The sequence below is a fragment of the Haliotis rubra genome, unplaced genomic scaffold (assembly GCF_003918875.1).
Source record: "Haliotis rubra isolate DU_JTF1 unplaced genomic scaffold, ASM391887v1 Scf47, whole genome shotgun sequence".
Taxonomy (NCBI): Eukaryota; Metazoa; Mollusca; class Gastropoda; order Lepetellida; family Haliotidae; genus Haliotis; species Haliotis rubra.
Window position 1 is genome coordinate 882,958 of NW_025767157.1, and position 21,349 is coordinate 904,306.

At 40.3% G+C, this 21,349-nt stretch overlaps 1 protein-coding gene across 1 annotated transcript; it reads left to right on the plus strand.

Annotated features, from left to right (window-relative positions):
- The first annotated feature begins 130 nt into the window (after positions 1 to 130).
- On the plus strand, positions 131 to 20,474 carry LOC124290565 (telomerase protein component 1-like). Its single transcript, XM_046727311.1, is given in 20 exon segments — positions 131 to 292; positions 1,430 to 1,587; positions 2,902 to 3,096; positions 3,547 to 3,731; positions 4,433 to 4,543; positions 5,421 to 5,442; positions 5,444 to 5,539; positions 6,228 to 6,323; positions 7,990 to 8,107; positions 8,462 to 8,584; positions 10,046 to 10,066; positions 10,499 to 10,614; positions 11,356 to 11,458; positions 14,558 to 14,720; positions 15,344 to 15,527; positions 15,796 to 16,008; positions 16,704 to 16,898; positions 18,016 to 18,164; positions 18,911 to 18,983; positions 19,531 to 20,474. Coding segments are annotated over 19 exon segments (2,562 nt in total). The 5' UTR covers positions 131 to 292; positions 1,430 to 1,527; the 3' UTR covers positions 19,870 to 20,474.
- Positions 20,475 to 21,349: the final 875 nt, after the last annotated feature.

The following is a 21,349-nucleotide window of genomic DNA, read 5'->3' on the forward strand; positions in this document are numbered from 1 at the left end:
ATACCCATATACATTGAACATCGGTTACCAAGATTCGACATTTTTAGTATTAATACAGCGTCAAAATGTTATAAATAAAAGAATCATATTTCGTTTGAAGATTTGCGATGTGATTTGTAGTGACCCGTTACCAAAACATGTGAAACCAGGAAGCAAGCTGTCTGCTAGAAAAACAGAAATTGGGAGAAATTGCTGCGACCCAGAAATAAACCAGCACATCGCTTCCCTTTGACCCAGTGTATGCCGGACACTCCATTTCCACCAACAGATGACAGTAGATGTAGAGTCGGCTGTACGTTCCCTTCAGTTATTTGCGAGGGATTCAAGCAAATAATGGGAATGTAAATTAGCAGTAAATTTGTATCCCGATATATGAAAAATGTTGTTCTTGAACTGACAGAATTTAATATTTGATGGAAAATCGCATATTGCACAGTTGTCACATTACATTCATTCCCAGAAAAACTGTTTAACCTGTCGATGATTGAGAGATCATTGATGATAAGTATGTAAATATCGTTGAAAAACACACATCACATAAGTTGTTACATTCTTACATAGTACCTGAAGTGATTCTTTCAAATGTGATGTTAGAGTCACTGCAATTTTTTAATTTTTTTTATTTCAATGTTTTTATTGCTCGAAAGCCCCTGTTACAGGATTTAGGATCACCTCCAGGGTAAGGGTGACTCTCATTTGTAAGGTACGAAATCTTTCTGGTAGACAATCTGACATTTTCTAAAAGGAAAAAAAGAAAAATCCATTCAACGTATGTCACTGTATTATCTATATGAATTCAGGTTAGATGTATTGGTTACAGACATTGAAGGGAGCAAAACGTCATTGTTTGGATCTCATTTGCTGGCAGGATCTAGACTTTGTTTAGACATATTGAGGCACTGTCTCTGTGAAATTACTCAGTTTCTCGATGAATACTCTATTACTGTCTCTATGACAAAATTTGATTTAATAGTAACATGAACAAAGTCGTGTCTGAATGAACTTAATAGACTTTCCTTACTCCATGGACACATGGGTGTGTTAAGGTCTACATGAGTCCCCTTGGGCTCCACATGTGTATTATGTTAAGTGTGGTGGTTCATCTAATAGGGTCATACAATGATATATTTCTAACTTTACCCAATGATGCTGGTTAGTTAGGAAAAGAATATGAAAACAATAATACCTCACTCACTCTTCAATTCAGTGTACATACAGGTGTGTGACATCACCATTACTGGCTTGTGTCACTGCTGAGAGGGTAACCCTTCATTGTGGTTCATCAGTTGCCTTCAACGCATGGCTCAGAGTGGAAGATCTTGAGGATTAATCATGTTACCTTTTGTCACATGCTCATAAAAACATTGCTATAAACAATAATCTTAAACATTAATCTCCATTTCACCAAACCTTCTGTGGTCTGTTTTAGAATTGCTGTGGATGTTACCAGAGAGTCATGCCAGTAACCTCATGAGTAGTTTCTACTGAGATTGTATTGTCACTCTGGATAGACTACTTGCCTAACAAATGTATCAGAAGTACAAGCATCAGCAGGAGTCACAGGAAGAAGGGTCACATGACCAGAAGGTAACTGTGCCAAGAGCATCCTGAATCATCCTTGATTCTCCAGCCTATTGTATAATGACATATACCCTGGGTGTATTGTCAGTCATAGCTTCTTGTCTGAAGTGCTGTCACCATCTTAGTCTCTTTTATCGCTATCCAAGCATAGGACTGGTCTAGAAATTCTCAAAATGTATTTTCTAAATGCAAGGTTCACTTAGACATGCATTACCTTTACAGTCCCACTTCTCTCACAAGGAATCGACATATTATTGACTTCACAAGGAGCATGTGCCATCTGGTCATGCATTTCTCTGATCCCAAACTAGACTAGATGAGTCCCAAATATGACATGTATGATCAGTTTCATTTCATTATATGAAACTTTCCCAAATTTCAGCCAGACCACAGGGCTGGTTATATGTAAAATTTGCCAGCCCTGACCAAAACTTACCTGCCTGCAAATAATTTAGGTTTGACAAGTGACATAGTTTATCATCCAATCGGAATTCATTATTTATTTTTATGAGTGAATTAATAATGATTTATTATCCTGAAATATGATGAATGTCTTCATATAACTGTCTAAATTTTAACCAGACCATTGGCATGTGAATTTGAGAATCTGGCAGTCTTTGTTGAAAATAACCCATCCCAGGCATTCGGGCAGGCAGGTATTTCGAACAGTGGTTCATTACAGATATACATTCAAATTCACAGTCGAGTAAGACATCAATGTATTTATCAACATCAAAAGACTGGTTAACACTGAACTTTATCTGAAAATGATGTTTTACAGAGTATTAAGAAGTGTTTATGTCAGAGGTCATTACAGTACTGATATTGTGACCAACTATCTATGCTGCTGGGTAGTGACACACACTCAACCATGACAGTGAGGCCAACCACCCAATCCACTTTTGATCATCATAGTTAAATAGTGAGAGTCTCAGACACCGGTGCATATTTTGGCCCATGAAGGATATGTTTGACTTTATGAGTAGTCAGGCTGATTTAGTATGCCAGTTAATAATCAATGCCAGTTGGGGTAGCCTAGTGGTTCAAGCATTCACTTGTCATGGCATAGACCCGGTTGCAATTCCCCACATGGGCACAATGTGTGAAGCTCATTTCAGGTGTCCCCTGCTATGATATTGCTGGAATATTGCTAAAAGTGGTGTAAAACCTTACACTCACTCACTCAACGCCAGTTTTGTTGTTAGTTCACAAACTCTTCTTGATTGACACTCTTATGAGGGATAGATAGATCTCTTTTAATACATTGCTTTGATTGGCTTCTATTTCTCCTTTTGTATTACACTGTCATGTGAATTCTAGGAACCAGTGATGTCCGACACTACAAGGAAAGTGGAGAGTTGCTGGAAGCTGATAGATGCTGAAGACGAGAAGTACCGTGACTGGCAGCCACCTCCTCCTAGACTTCCTGGGTTTATGGGATGGAGGACTGTCCGCATATTTGTCTCCTCAACATTCACTGATTTCTTCAATGAAAGAGAGATCCTCGTCAAGAAGGTCAGTGGGCTGTTGGACAGGTCTCAGGGAATTTGTACAAGACCAATTCATTCAGTGATAAGGTCAAGGTTATGAAATAGAAACATGTTACGCACAAGGCTGTGGTTAAACTTTCTGAAAAAGTACTACTGCACATATCATCATCTACATAGGAAACAAGTGAGAAATGAGCGAATACTCTGTTTCAATGAATCAAGTTTATCTTTTACATGTAGGCCATCGACCATGTATAGGAGTATATCTACATATCTATATGATTCCACAACTCAAAGACTATAGCATGTTATTATTCTATGACTGACGACCGTATCATTTGTTGTTATTCCATGCATCATGGTTGTATGATGTTATTATTCAACCCTTCAAAGAGCTATGGTATTATGATATGTAATAATGCTATTCCATGCATTAATGTTATATGACATTAGTTTCTGCCATATTGCCCTGTAGGTTTTCCCTGAGTTACGGGAATGGGGCAGCGAGAGGAAGATTCACATCATCGACTGTGACCTGCGTTGGGGTGTGCCCCAGGATTCCACTACCGCGGAGACCATCGCTATCTGCATGGAGGAGCTTGACACATGTCATGAAGTCAACGAAGGAGAGCCTTTCTTTTTGAATCTGGTGGGAGAAAGGTAAAAAACACTTCACAGTTGTGATTGTGTAAGAGTGCTAGATTTTGACCCTGCTCCTCACCAAGTTCAACATAACGTGTGGTCAGTTTGTTGAAACTATTTGATAGAGCTGTTGTGACAGTTGCCTATAAAGACGTATAGCAGAGTCTTTTTGTCCTGGTAACCTTTTTCAGTAATGTTATAATTACAAGTGAACTGTTCCAGTACATTAACAGCAGACGCTGCTCATCTACCTTTAAAGAATTATGCTAACTTGTGTACTAACACTTGGAACCTACAGGGTAGCTAACCCATCCTGTATCACTGAAATTTGCATATATGTACATCATAGAAAATGGCACTCCACAAGGAAGTGTACTTAGCCCAGGTTTGATATCATGATCAACAACTTTTTCATCGACCTACCTGTTAGTCAGAATTTCCTGTTTTGATTCATGGAAATTAGATCACAGGCAGTTGAAGTTAATTTGATCCAGATACCAAGTGCTGTTATTTAATTGACCTTCAATCACCTCACTTAACTTCATGGAATTCTAAGTCTACAGTCAGGGCGGTCTCATGTTGTGTTATGTACTTCTTTGAATAAGTGTTTGTTTACCAGGATTACACATTTTTCTGAATAAAAATGTTTAGTAATTGACTCACATCCGAGGCAGCCATCTTTTACTTGGTAACTGAGATTACTTCCCCTGACCGTCCAGATATGGCTGGATCCCTGGGAGTGGTGACATCACTGAGGAGGTGATGCAGAAATATGACTGGGTGGAAGGGACCTCCATCACTTTCATGGAGGTCCTACATGGAGCATACAGGTGAGGTAATTACCTTCATGTATCATACAGGTGGGTCAGTTATCTTTATGGAGCGTACAGGTGGGTTAATTACCTTCATGGGACATCCAGGTGGGTTAATTATCTTTATGGACCATACAGGTGAGTTGATTACCTTCATGGAACATTCAGGTGGGTTAATTACCTTCATGGACGATACAGGTGGGTTAATTACCTTCATGTTAATTACCTTCATGTTAATTACCTTCATGGACCACACAGGTGGGTTAATTACCTTCATGGACCATACAGGTGGGTTAATTACCTTCATGGACCACACAGGTGGGTTAATTACCTTCATGGACCATACAGGTGGGTTAATTACCTTCATGGATGATACAGGTGGGTTAATTACCTTCATGGATGATACAGGTGGGTTAATTACCTTCATGGACCATACAGGTGGGTTAATTACCTTCATGGATGATACAGGTGGGTTAATTACCTTCATGGATGATACAGGTGGGTTAATTACCTTCATGGACCATACAGGTGGGTTAATTACCTTCTGGATGATACAGGTGGGTTAATTAGCAGGTGGGTTAATTACCTTGGAGCAGCACACATACAGGTAAGTTAATTACCTCCATGGAACATACAAGGTGGTTTAATTATCTTCATGGAACATACAGGTGAGTTGATTATTTTCCTAGAGCATGCAGCATTTCATACAAGTTATTGTTGGCTTAGCAGTTCCTCTGGCTATGTCAGTAAAGTTCAAAGAACTGTACCAGTCTAATTATTGGTAATGAATCAGATAGTTTGATGATAGGTGGTGACAGGCACATGTTTCAGAAAAAACCTGGAAAATGTTGTTATGTTTGAGATTCTTAACATGATGGTTGGTTTTTGCTTGTAGAAAAAAGAACCCAAATGCAGCGTTTCTTCCTTCGTGACCCTGCATTCTTGTCTGAAGTGCCTGAAACTCACATTAGCAGATTCATAGAAGCAGACGACATTGGGAGAGAGCATCTTAAGGTCAGTTTATTGATGTCCCCAACTTCGTCTTGTACACAACCATACAAAGCTGAACCTTTTTGAACTCAGTCACCAGATATAACACCAGTATGTTCTAAATCTAACGACCGCCTCCGTGGTGTAGTGGTTAAGCTGAGACGGAAGGTCGCTGGATCGATTTGAACATCGTTTAAATATGGTACTTGTTGGTCCTGCCTGGCCTTTCGGCATTAATGGGTACAACAAGGACACTCGAGTCAGTATAAGAGTGGGGTAGTCATGTTTCACTGCAGCATCAGTGAGCTAGCACTATAAAACCAGCTTTAGTCTGGGCTAGTACAAGCAGCCGCACCTACACATACACACGCATGCACGTCATCATATGAGCGAAATATTCTCAAGCACGACGTTAAACCCAATTTCACCTCACCTCTAAATCTAACAGTTAGTTATTGATTACCCTAATCTTGCACTGCCACAGAGGCTCCTTGACTATACTGGATATGGAGAACACAAGGGCGGATCCAGAGGGTGTGTGTGGGCATGTGCACCCTGTTTCTCCCCCAACAAAATCCTGGATCTGCCCTGCAACAGATAGTCATTCTTTGAGTTTTCTCTAACCCTTTTGTCGAACGCCAAGCCCAGAAGCCAATAATACATATGTCTACATTAAATGTTTTGTTGAAAGATCAACACTATAAATCAACAGGTGTTTAAGGCGCGGTTGAAGCAGCGGTTTGCGGACCAGATATTCAACTACAGTGTACAGGCAGCTGGCACAACTTCATCCACGGGAAGAGAGAGGGTAAGGCCAGTACAGAGCCACCATTCATCACAGAATGTATCACACATCTCTGTGTATCCATCCAATAACATCATCTCACTATGCACCATAATCGAGTTTTTGTCAATTTTGGTAAGGGCCACGTTGCTGAAATGTATTCCTTGGTAACTTAAAATCATAAGTACAATTCTGACAAATTTAATGTTCATGTAATCCTGTTAATACTATCAACAGCAAGCAAACAAACCAATATTCATGCTTACGAACAATTTCATGCTTTTGTCTATGAACGGAATTTAACCAACTCCCATTTTTGTTAACGCTGATATCTCATGAACTGTTGCAATGTCTTCAAATTTGGTGACAGCCTACATTGGGATTACCCAGCAGTATATTTGGGTGACCTTGACCCTCATCTTCAAGGTACGACACTTTCACTTTTCAAACTGTTGTTAACATGACATCTCATGCACTGTTGTATCCAATGTCTTCAAATTTGGTGACAGCCGACATTTAAGGGTTACGCAAACACCAGTCGATTTGGGTGACCTTGACCTTATTTTCAAGGTCACCACGACACTTTGACCACATTTCAAACTCTTGTTAATGCGATATCTCATGAACTGTTGTACCCAATGTCTTCAAATTTGGTGACAGCCTACCTTTGAGAGACTACGCAGATACCAGTATATTTGGGTGACCTTGACCTTATTTTCATGGTCACCACGACACTTTGACCACATTTCAAACTCTTGTTAATGCGATATCTCATGAACTGTTGTACCCAATGTCTTCAAATGTGGTGACAGCGTACATTGAGAGATTACGCAGACACCAGTATATTTCGGTGACCTTGACCGTATGTTCATGGTCACCACGACACTTTGACCACATTTCAAACTCTTGTTAACGCCATATCTCATGAACTGTTGTACCCAATGTCTTCAAATTTTAAATTTGGGATGAGCATTTGGGGATTAGAGACACCAGTTTGGGCGACCTTGACCTCATTTTCAAGGTGAAACTTTGACCACATTTCAAACTGTTGTTAATCATATCATGAACTTTGACCACCATTTCAAACTGACATTTGTTACACGCAGTATATTCATGAACTGTTCATGTCACCAATGTGTCTTTGACCACATTTCAAACTCTTGTTACAGCATATCTTTGGGGATTACACAAGACACCAAGTACATTTGGGTGACTTTGACCTTGTCTTCAAGGTCACCACGACACTTTGACCACTTTTCAAACTTATGTTAACGCGATATCTCATAAAACATTGCACCCATTGTCTTCAATTATGCCGACAGCCAACATTGGGTGATTATGCAGACACCTGTGATTTCAGGCATCTTGTATGTGAGCAAAAAATAAAAAGTAGTAAATATGTTATAAATATTCCATTCTTTAGCGGTAGGGGATATTGCCATATTAGTGGCAAACACTTGCTGTCCTTTAAAAGCAAGAAATACCACAAAATACTTACATTGCATTTAATTAGAAATAATGGGTTGTCTGGAATACACTGTTTAACCAGAGTTTGATGACAATTGCGCTCATAATACATCTGTGTACCTGAGACAGTCAGGTCCTCTCCCAGAAACTGACATCTTGCTTGTGTCTGCTGCTTTCTTCACTGTCTGTTGTCATGTTTGACCATGGGTACATCCCAATCCAGGTGCAGTTGACTGGCCTGGAAGAGTTTGCTGACCAATGTCTTGAGTTTTTTAAGTCGGCCATCACCAGGAAATACCCTGAGCAGCTGACTGTAGCAACACTTTCCCTGGAGGAACAAGGTGAGAATACACAAGTTCATCTATATAGAGCTCCTTTATAAAATTTGTTTCATTAAAGCACTGCACAGACTGTTTCTGCCAAAATGCCTGGAAGTGCATATTTATCTTTGGTCATTGAGAAAATGTGTATTCCTGACCCAAATCTCACATACACTTCACTTCTCTTACTCCAGTCTGAATCTTGGAATTCTGGATTCCCAGAAAAGTTACCTCATCGTACTAGAGACCATATAATAAAATTGTACAAAGGTACAAACTGGACAGTCTTGATGATGGCTCTCAACAACTATCACCAATTTAAGTCAGAATGTGTTGGTCCTATATTGGCTATCTCCTGCTTTGTTTGTCCTACAGAACAAGAACTTCAACGCATCTTCATCATTGAAAAGGCGGAGATTGTGATCGGACGTGAACAGGAAGTGCAGAGACTCATGGGATACATGACCAATCCAGGGTCATGTGACCTGAACAAAATCGGTATGACTTGATGATTTACATATTGATCAGGAATTATCTAGCTTGACAGAAGTTGAATCACCATATATTCTTTGCTTACAACATTTCAAGCAATTTGAACATTTCGTGTTCCACTATATTTGAACAACCAACATATACACATATATATATCAGGGGCATAGCTACCATCATACATGACTGTACTGTGTGCAAGCCCGGCTTAAGCTAACACATGACTGTTGCTTGCTTGTTGCTCTCCACATCACATGTAAGGTTACAGGATGTCCAAGCCCTCAATACTATCTAAATTTAAAGGTTGGACAAGCCCTCAATACTATCTAAATATAAAGCTTTGCCACATATCGGGCTTACATGAAAAAATTGGCTTGCTACATTCCTGTATATGTACTTAGGTTTCTGATGTAAATAACAACTCTAAACAGACTTATTTGCATGATGATGTAGATTCTTTATTTCACATTGATACAAGTGAGAGGAGGTTTTGATCAACATGTAGCAGGATAGAGTGTTGGGTAAATACTGAAATGCATAATTAGTTGGAGAAATTATGCATCAAAATGTTGAACATCAGTTTCCTTTGATTTGAATTTTTTATATTGTTTTGTTTTACATATTTTATTTCCTCCTTCCCTGTTACAAATGAGGTAGCTCACACCCAGGGTAATGTGAGTTCCAGCATGCAATACAAGTAATAGTGTATTTCGTGGGTGTTTATAGGATGTACAGAGGAAGAAGGTTTTCTCTGCATTAGGACAGCCACTCATTCACCTTCTTACACACCTACATTCACACACAACTCGACAGGAATCTGCTGGCCTCGTATCACATGTTAAATGTATATTCAATGGTCTTGCTTATTGCTGCTCCAATGATGAAAAAAGTACATGATAAAACATCCAAGCCTGATAGAACTTGTGTTGATCACTGTTTCTAAAAGCTATGTCCTTTTCTATTTTGTATCTAATGTTCAGGTCCTTTACAAATCTGCTAAAAATAAGTTTTGAATTTTGAAATTTGCATTTGTAAATAAACAATTTTGCCAAAAGCAAAATGAAATCAAAAACTTTGTCTGTTATTATGTTTTCTTGAACTCCAAATAGTATAAATTCGGCACTTAGCTTCATATTGCATACATGACCACACTGGTCTATCCATTTCAGAAACTGATCCCAAAAGTTGTTAGTAACATCACATTCCCAAAATAAATGGACGATAGTTTCCTTTTGTCTCTGACGAAAAGAACAAAGATCATTCTGAACATATTTTAGTTTTAATAAAAAGGAATTTGTTGTAAGTATATTGTGCACAAGTCTATATTGAAACCAGCGCAGTTTCACTTCTTGAGTTGTACTAAACACCTTAGCACAAATCTCATTCCAGGCAAGCTGACCAAATTTTAGTTCCCATTTTTCCTGATTTTTTAAATATGCTCTTGAACTTTTGAGTTTTTCTGTATTTCAGATGGAGGGGAAGTAGGACAGAGTAAGTTCTTTTATATGTCAGTACTGATTGTTCCTATCGATTAAGGACCACCTTCATCGCTTAGTTGCTTGACCTTCATCACTTAGTTGCTGGACTGTCTGCCTGAAGAGTGGAAAGTTGCTGGGTTGATTCCAATCTGCGTCACATGAAAAGATGTTAAAACATGCTACTAGTTGTTACCCTGTCTGGTGCTTGGCATTAAGGGCTCAAACTAGGACTGCTTTACTCAGAGTACTGCTTCGGAGTTAATTAGAGAGTGCAGATTTAAACCAAAATCAAGACACAAAATGAAAAATTACTGGAATCTGTACTTTACTAAGAAAGTGTAATCCCAAATATAACATACGTTACATTTGACCACTTTCTAGGTGGCATTGTGTAATCTTAAAAAATAGGTCATCAGTTGTTTTTAGTGTTGTGACATTTGCACAGGGAAGCCAGACGTATGGACCCTAACCCCCAAGGATAACCTGCTGTGTGTGGTGCAGGCCAAGAGTGGATGGGGGAAGACCTCACTGTTAGCTCAACTGGTCCTCACAGCAATGGAGGTCAGATTTCACAATCAAGTCTTTAGTTTTCAAACCTTCTCTCATCTTGATGCTGAATCTCTCATTATCCTTAATTAGGGTTCGGTATTGCCAAAATTTTCGTATTGCGATATATCGTGATATGTGTTGGCGTATTGCAACATGTATTGCAATATATTGTGAAAGTGTAACACATTGTTTAAGGTAATAAAATTACTGTTTCCTTTCTTTTGAAACAATGCCACTGGCCATTGTCAGGACTTGCAATTATATGCAATTATATGACCAATAAACTATCCTCAAATTCTCGAAACTGTTAATGCATAATGATATAAAGGATATACTCATGTTTATCTGATTTTTGACTACGTCACGAAAATTACTGATCTTGGTCACGGAAATTACCGGTCATATCGAGTGAACCAGTTCGCGAAAAGTGTACCGCAATATGTCGTATTGTGAAGTTCAAATTGCAATATACCGGTTAACCAGTATTATCGCCCACCCCTATCCTTAATGCATTTAAATATAGCTTATTTCTTAGGATTCCACTGATTTCAGGGAATATAGACATCAGCATCATTAGCAACATAAAGAATCATTGTTTCCATGGAAACTCTCAAATGGTCATTATGTGCTTGGTGTGTGATCCCAGTGCAATCTGATACAAAGAAGGAGTATTTGGAATTCAAAATGTGGAGGTAAGATTCTTGGAATTTATTCCATGGGCAATAGATGATTATGGTTTCGATTTGTTTTCAGAAAGGTCACAAGATATTCTATCACTTCAGTGGCAGTACTAGTCGTAGCCGCAACACCTCGGAAATGTTGTTCCGATTAATGGAGGCGCTCACAGAGGAGGAGGGTGAGCAACTGTATCCTGGATCACAGGGGCGTGGCACACTTAGAAACAGCGTTAGAAAGACGTATAGGTATATAGATCCTACCCCAGCACTATATAAAAGGAAAGGGATGTAACGACGGAACCACCCCCTCCTCAATCGAAGTTTATTGGCTTCCACCAATCGGATGGCCCAATTCAGTTTCTGCGAATCTGCTCAGATCACTTGAATGTCAAGGCCATCTATGGCTGACAAGTGAGTATGATTGCCGATGGTTTTGGATAAAATGCCTACTTACTGTTGAGGAAATGATTTGTAGATGTTGCAATAAGTTTTGAGACCGGTGGAATGCCGCTGCCGATCAAATCTAGCCCTACATAGGTGATGTCAACGTGGCTGGAATTAATAAACGAATTTAAAAGGTGAGTTTTCGCTGTCTTGGGTGATCCATGATTTTGGCTTGGAATTGCGGAGGTAGCTTTTTTCGGTGAGTCGTGGCGTATTAACTTTTGAAATAATGATCCGATTCTGACCATTTTTAGCTCATTTTGTAGGGAAATCATCTCGCTTTCGATCCATAGGCCTCGACGGGGCCTTAAAAATAGTTTACGTGGGGAAACCTTACTTTGATTGAGGATGGGGTGGTTTCGTCATTACATCCCTTTCCTTTTATATAGTACTAGGGTAGGGTCTTCAACCTATATGTCTTTCTAACGCTGTTTCTAAGCGTGACACGCCCCTGTGTCCTGGATTCCACCATGCACCCATGACATGACAATCAACACAACAGTAAACAAAAGAAAAGTGTATTACTATCTTAGCACAAAGATTGCCATATGGAATAGGTATTAGTAACTGACGATATGGCTGAAATATTGCCAAAGTGACTATAAATTTTAACTCACTCACTCACTTGGTAGCTGAAATCTGAGACAACAGAGCTGTGTGGTTAGCCTAGTGGACCTGCATGGCAAAATATCATGACCCGGGTTCAATTCCCAACATGGGTGAAATGTTTGAAGCCCATTTCTGGTGGCCCCTGCTGTGAATCATTGCTGGCATATTGCTAAAAGTGGCATAAAACTGAACTCACTCTCGCCAAAACTTTGTCACTATGAACTTAATTGAGATGTGATTGGTGCTTTACACTTGACGTAACACAGACAACATTGTTCATGCCATACAGACACCATTGTTGGCATGATGGACACACAGACACCACTGTTGGCATGATGGACATACAGACACCACTGTTGGCATGATGGACATACAGACACCACTGTTGGCATGATGGACACACAGACACCACTGTTGGCATGATGGACATACAGACACCATTGTTGGCATGATGGACACACAGACACCACTGTTGGCATGATGGACACACAGACACCACTGTTGGACACCATTGTTGGCATGGACATACAGACACCATTGTTGTTGGCATGATGGACACTGTTGGCACAGACACCACTGTTGGCATGATGGACACCACTGTTGGCATGATGGACACACAGACACCACTGTTGGCATGATGGACATACAGACACCACTGTTGGCATGATGGACATACAGACACCATTGTTGGCATGATGGACATACAGACACCATTGCATGATGGGACACCACTGTTGGCATGGACATACAGACACCACTGTTGGACATACAGACACCACTGTTGGCATGATGGACATACAGACACCATTGTTGGCATGATGGACATACAGACACCATTGTTGGCATGATGGACATACAGACACCACTGTTGGCATGATGGACATACAGACACCACTGTTGGCATGATGGACATACAGACACCATTGTTGGCATGATGGACATACAGACACCATTGTTGGCATGATGGACATACAGACACCATTGTTGGCATGATGGACATACAGACACCACTGTTGGCATGATGGACACACAGACACCACTGTTGGCATGATGGACATACAGACACCATTGTTGGCATGATGGACACACAGACACCACTGTTGGCATGATGGACATACAGACATACAGACACCCATTGTTGGCATGATGGACATACATACAGACACCACTGTTGGCATGATGGACATACAGACACCACACCACTGTTGGCATGATGGACATACAGACACCACTGTTGCATGATGGCATGATGGACATACAGACACCATTGTTGGCATGATGGACATACAGACACCACTGTTGGCATGATGGACATACAGACACCACTGTTGGCATGATGGACATACAGACACCATTGTTGGCATGATGGACATACAGACACCACTGTTGGCATGATGGACATACAGACACCATTGTTGGCATGATGGACATACAGACACCACTGTTGGCATGATGGACATACAGACACCACATGATTCCACATACAGACACCACTGTTGGCATGATGGACATACAGACACCATTGTTGGCATGATGGACATACAGACCACCATTGTTGGCATGATGGATACAGACACCACATGATGGACACAGACACCATTGTTGGCATGATGGACATACAGACACCATTGTTGGCATGATGGACATACAGACACCACTGTTGGCATGATGGACATACATTAGTGACGTCAGAGACATGTGATTACTGCTGATTGACAAAGTGAGAGAAAATGAAAGTCTATAATTTACAAAGTCTGTGATTTCTTCAAGGATGAAAATGACAGGGGGTGACCCAAGTATGCAATTACTAAGTACATAGGGCGTACTGCCTGTGCAGCTGGGGTACATGTCATCTCGCCTGCTCAAAAATGTGTTGAGAACCCGTTAACGCACGTGCATCTCGCTTTACGCGCTGTTCCTTTAGGTGCCAATGCGCCTTTGTAACAAACTGGGAAAACGCACAAATAAATGATGACGGTTTCTTAAACAACTTTTTTATTTTTACTCTGCTTTTTTAGCAATATCAAGGCGGAACACCAGAAATAGGCTTCACATCTTGGGCATGACAAGCAAATGGTTTAACCACTGGGCTACCCCACCACCCCTTAGTATTTCAACATTACATAAAATTATATGCAAGAGACGATATCATCATGGAGGATTCACTGAATGAGTTGCCAGGAGTCGATACTTCAGAGCTGTTGACTGATTACGTTTCATTTCAGTGTCAGAAGAGGAAAAGGAGAATTTTTCCACTTCAGTCAAAAAGCAGCAGGAGCTTCTGAACAAAGCACTTGTGAAGTTCCATGAGAGTGGGAAGAAGCTCACCATCATCATCGATGCTGTGAATGAGGTATCCATGGAAATAATTACTGTTAGCCTAGCCCAGTATGTTGTGTGTTTTGCTCATGACACTCAATGCACTGGTTTGAATCCCTGTCCAATATGTGAATAGATACATGGATTAAAATGGGGTCAGGTTTTTCAAACATACTAAAATTTAGTACATTTGAAAGGTTTTAATGTGCCTGGGTAAATAGAAAGTACTCATATTACAACACTGTAACTAAATCATTTGGTGATATATTGTCAACAAAATTACACATGGATTAATGAATTGAAATTGACAAATCACAAGATGCACTATTCATAGTGGCAGAAGCTGTATCTGTGCTGAAATCTATTTACTGATTCATCTTGTCTTATGTTGTCATTGAAATTTATCTCAAAGTGTTGTGAAAAAATGCACTGAAAGAAGCTGAAATCCATAAAAAATATCTTGGGAACGTACTGAAAGTTGTTTAACCGGTTGAATTGTCGAACCTTTGATTGGAGTGGTTCCTAAATATGGTCATGACATATACAATTTATTGTTTTATATTCTATTCTTGCCAGCTGAATCAGGCTGTACCTGCTTGGGGAGATACCATTTAAGTTGGTTGCAAAGCCCCTCAGTGCCACTTGGGCAGATACAACAAGGTACAGTACTAACGACTATCATACTTTGGGAGATACAACAGTAACATTGGGGTGATCGCATTGAGCTGCAACTACTTGGCACTAACGACTCTGGCCAGGCTGAAGGAGCATCCCTGCTACTGGATGACAGTGGGAGAACTAGGAGAGAGCCATCATACTTGGGAAGATACAACAAGGCAGTACTCGACTGTATCATACTTGGGGAGATACAACAAGGTACAGTACTAACGACTGTATCATACTTGGGGAGATACAACAAGGTACTGTGACTGTATCATACTTGACAACAAGGTACGTAAGAATGATGCTCACATGTTAAATGAATTCCCTTACGGCAATAAATATTATATTATTCCTTCTCTTCCTACCCATCCCTCCAAACCTGTCCCATCCTTGTTGCCCCACCCATCCCAGTCCAGTGCCATCTCACCCCAATTCAACTCATCCCCATTCATGTCCTAACTGATGAGATTCCTGCTTGCAGCACCTGCACCAGGACCAGCTGACCGCCCTGATCCAGGACACTAAGGTGGACAGCCCCCTGTGGATGACCCTCGTCTGTGAGGAGCTGCGTGTGTTTGGGGACTTCAAGATGGTCACACAAAAGATCCACAGTTTGCCCGACACACTCAACGGACTGTTTGGCGTCATCTTCACACGGCTCCTGGCTGAGGACAACACTGGCTGCATTAAGAAGGTAGCCTGGTCATGATGCATCTAGAGAAGGATAAAAGCAGAACAGGCATCTGACCATTGATCCATGTACATGCAAACTAGGGTCAAGGCCACTAGTCGATATATCATGTTTGTTAGCTAAAAGCAACTCAAATATAAGTTTAAACAAGGGCAAGAAACACTTTATTTTTTTTTGTTCCCAGAGCTGTCTGAGTGAGTATGATTTTACGTCCCTTTTAGCAATATTCCAGCAATATCATGGTGGGGGACACCAGAAATGGGCTTCACACATTGTACCCATGTGGGGAATCAAACCCAAGTCTAAAGCAACGAGCGGACGCTTTAACCACTAAGCTACCACACCCCCAGAGCTGTCTGAAGATGTTGCCATTTGTGCAGTATTCTTTCACTTACCATAAGTAACATTAGCATACTGTCTTATGGTTTTAGATAAATTGCAAGGATTTCATGGCATTTGATTGACTAGTAATAAGTAATAGTTCATCCCATTAATCATAACTCACTGATTAAGACATTCTTTATTTTTCACCATCTACCTCTTTGCATATAGGCCAAGAAAAATCTTAGAACAAAAATAGAACTGGTCTGCTTTGACCCTTTTCCTCTCACACTAACCACAGGTTTGAATTTGGTCCCATGTGTAATTTGGTTTATTTCTGTGTGGATTCACCCTGCTTTTTGTCATCTGTGGACCAGGCTGTGTGCCTGATTGGCACCTCTCTGTCGGGGATCACGACCGATGACATCCTCAAACTGTTGGGGGATGTGGAGAAAAAGGAGGAGGTGCCCCCCTTTCACTGGGTGCAGGCCCGGAGAGTTCTCAAACCTTACCTCCGTGTGGCCGGATTCCCACGGGAGTACATCACGTTCTCACATGAGAAAATATGGAAGGTCAGTATATAAGGACAAATTAAGTCTGATCATTTGATTTTTTCTTGAGGCCAGACCAATTTTATTTCTTGCTTTACGGATCCGCCGGTCATATTTTTTCAAGAATAAGAAAAAAATAAAAATTAATTTTCCCCCTTAAAAAATAAAATCCTCATGTTTATTGGCCAAAAATGTAAACTTACCAAAAAAATATTTTTTGATTGTTTTTTGCCAAATATAGACTTCATAAATTGCCAAAAATAAAATACTTTTAGTATTTAAAGGAATATTACTTTGACTTTTCTTTTTGATTTTGTTCCCGAGTGCCATTTAGGTTTTCTGAGGACAAAAATCTGTAAAACAAGAATTAAAATTGGTCTGGCAGGACCATAATAAAAAAATCTTTCTTTTATATACTCAAAAGAAATTAAAGTACACCTGATTCTTTCATATAACCGTTAATCTATGATGATCTGCTGCTTTCATAAGGCTAGGGATGCTCTTGTTTGGTTTACTGATTTTGATAGCACTAAAAGTTAACATGATAGAAATAAATTAAGATGATTTTAAGATCCATTTAATAGTCCAGTCATCCTGGAAAGATTCTGACCTAACCCACCACAAATTGCAACAGAAATGATTTCAACTGTTTTAAGACCCTGAACCATTCCTTTATAACATATAAAAATCTAGGAATATCTCAGTGGTGGAACAAGGTCAAATTCGACCCTCAAGGTAAACAGAGCTTTTATTTGATATATAACATGACACAATTGAGTAGATTACAAAAAAGTTTGCATTTCCTTCTAAGATTTCGAAAGCGAAGATGACCCCTATGACGTTGAGGGTCGAATTAGACCTTGTTCCACTACTGAGATTTTCCTAGACTTTTTATATGTTATAAAGAAATGGTTCAGGGTCTTAAAACAGTTGAAATCATATCTGTTGCAATTTGTGGTGGGTATTATCATAAATTGACTGGACTATAATACAAAAATATGTGATCACAACAAGATAAATTGTTAAAACAAATGTTTACACCCCAGGGAAAATATGAAATGTTTCCTTCACTAAAAAAAGGATAGGAAGTGAAAAGGTCTGGGCTAATTTCGGGTTTTATGCGTTATTTGTTCTGAAGGCAGTTGAAGATCACGTGGTCACATCCTATGTTGAACGGAAGAAGTGGCAGCAACACCTCGCAGACTTCTACCAGTACTGGAGTGACAACTCTCAACACCGATCCTTGCTGCTGCCAGACCTACTCCGGAACATTGGTCTGAAAGACAGGTAGGCATGGAATACCACTGAATACCACGCTGTATACCACCCTCTGTGCACCTCTCTAACACAGTTGTCTCAGTTCCAGAAGTAGTGTATTCCTCACAGGATGGAGACCAAGAGTTAATGCAAACATAAGATGCTACCAGCATGAGGATCAGGGCCTATTTCCACAAAGTGATTTTTGCCATTCCTGCTATTTGTCAGTATTAAAGTAAGGAAGTTATAATCACTTTGTTCTGAGATGTTCTTGTGGTATGAGGCCCAGGCTGGCTATTCTCGAAATGTTTGTAGCCACACGAACTTCTTACGCTCGGGCCCATTCTTAACACATTGGTTACAATCAAAGTTAAGAATTCTTAGAGCTACGAACTTTTCGAGAATAAGGGCCCAGGTGATTACAGTGTGTTGATGATAGCGTGACATTGTACCTAGATGAAGCCGCTGATGTTTCATGTGTCTTGATAATGTTGTTCCTGTCGTGATGCTTTATTGGTCACTGTGGATTGGAACAATATTCACACAGGTCACTTAATGCCTCCAAAAATAAAAGCTGGCATATTTTGTCATATGAAATGTTGAATCGTCGATGTAAGATACCAGTTGTCACCCATAGATCTACAATACAAAAGCAAAGAAAAAGCTAAAATTATTTTCAGCTGTCTTTTTCAGTGTCCAGTTTAATATCACTGGTTCCTTCAGTGATAAAATGTCTAAGATACACTATGAACAACACAGCTGCTTGTTATTTTCAGGATGGCCAAGTTTATGACAACTGATAAAGACTCTTGGGCTGTGAGCCCCTTCCAGAGGAGCAGCTATCTCCAGGTATGCTACAGTTGTACACTCGTACTGTTGAATTTCCACTGATGAAGATCTAAGTTCGAATTGATAGTCAGTAATCAATGCTTGTAGTAACAAGTGACTTTCAGATCACATAAAAACGACAGCTTTGCATGCACAGAGGACAACCCATGAAGATCCGGTTTAGAATTGATCTTCAGTAACCCATGCTTGTCGTAAGAGGTGACTAATGGGATCGGGTGTTCAGGCTCACTGACCTGGTTGGCACATGTCATCGTATCCCAATTGCGTAGATTGATGCTCATGCTGTTGATCACTGGATTGTCTGGTCCGCACTCGATTGTTTACGACTGGTGTCATATAGCTGGAATATTGCTGAGTGTGACGTCAGAGAACAAACAAACAAAGAGGTGATGGATTCTGCGATGGTCATAAGAGACGTCATGGACAGGGTGTTTAGGCTTGGTAATTGATAGTTTGAGCATAGTCTGCTTTTCCCAACACCATACATTATTAATCATAATACATACATACAGTGGTGTCTGTAAATGATGTTATTCTGATGTTACAGTGGTGTCGGTGCACACGTCTGACTGGTGGAACCTGGTCCGGCAAGCCTGTCATGATCTGCACCTTCTGTAAACACAAGCAACAGTGCTTCAACCCCGCCAACAGGTGGCAGGCTCAGGCCTCGTGTGTGATCTGCGGAACCCACGTCTTCAGCCACATGACGGCCACCGCTAGTCTGTGTACATTCCACGGTGTAGGTACTCCTACCAGTGCCAAGTGTGTCGTCTGCAACAGGCACATGAATCTCAATGTTAAAATGTCTGGGGACATGCAGGGACGTCTGTGTGGTCAGTGTGGATTTGGTAACTATGGGAAGATGTGTTGCCATGTTGGTCAGTAGGAAATAAGGGAGTACTGCACTTTACCGGGCGCACTTTTTCAGATTAATTAGAGCTGCTGGGGCTCGAACGCCGCCGGATTACTGACTTCGTTAATTAGTGACGTAATTGGCGGACGCTCTACCTCGGGACCTTGAGCACCATCACAGTTAATGAGTGCTCGTTTAACAGGTCATTTGCACAGAAGTGAGTCGGAAGCGCGAGAAATGAAAACAAACCACTGCAAATGCGCAATGGTTTGTTTACATTTCTCACGCTTCCGCCCCACTGTGCCACGCCCTTCCCATTCAATTTTTTTCTCGCCATTATTTCTTGGACTGTACTGACGAGTACCGGATGGATCGAAATGTGTTTCAATTGGATATAATAGGATTATAAGTCAAACCCTAAATAAGAATCGTAAAGGTTCCCTAACCCTTACCCTAACCCTAAGGATCGTAAAGGGTGCCTAACCCTAAACCCTAACCCTTATGATCGTAAAGGGTGCCATACCCTAACCCTAAACCCTAAGGATTGTAAAGGGTTGTTTGACTCTAAAGTTGCAAGTGAAGGGAGACGGAGCGATTACCGCGATATAGCGAGACAGTGCTTGAGACAGTGCGGTAACGTAATAGCGCGATAATTGCCCCGCAGCGAGCAACGAGGTCTGCACCCGGTAAAGTGCATTCTAGGCGGAAATAACATGTGGACACACCTGGCAGTTGGATAGTGACCTTGTTCTCAGAGAGGAATTGTTCTGATGTTACCTTGTCAGTACTTTTGACGCAATGATTTGGAATGACACTGCTCCATGTATTTAATGAAATAAACATTTATTGAGAGCAAGTTTACCCAAGTTTGGAACTGTAAGCCTACACATACGAACCTTTAAGAACACTAAGCATTCCTTCAAGGTTCAGTTAGTCATGGCAGGGCATTATTACTACATCAATATTTTCACATTGAATTATGACATTCCCATCAGCTATAGAAAACGACAAAATTTCAAGGTTTGTTATGTTCCCAAAACTTGAAATACACTCTCTCAGTCAGTTTCTGATGTGTTTTCTGCACATTAAGTATTCCCACACGTACTGCAAAATCTTCCTTGGACTTCGTTGTCCTCTAATATTTACTGGTTTTCATCACCAGATTTAAATAGTGCTGTGGTGATGAAAACTGGAAAATAATAAAGGAACGCTTGAATTTTCCTGTGATCCTTTGTTTGTTTCTCTCAGTATATATTTAAACATGCCTACCAACAGTAAATACTTTTCTATTTATATTATTTTTCTTGGTGGTACATTCCTGATATCTGTGTTTCAGTCAGAGGTGGTTAGTGTAATATAAGGCCCTAGATGATCTAATCATAATTCAAGATTTCACAGTTTCTGTGTAGAATGTGTGTTATGTTGGGAAATGCATGGCTACAGTAAAGGGCAGTACACAAGTCACTGGTCTCAGGTACCATTACTACTGTTTAGCTATGCACTTCTAGACTTC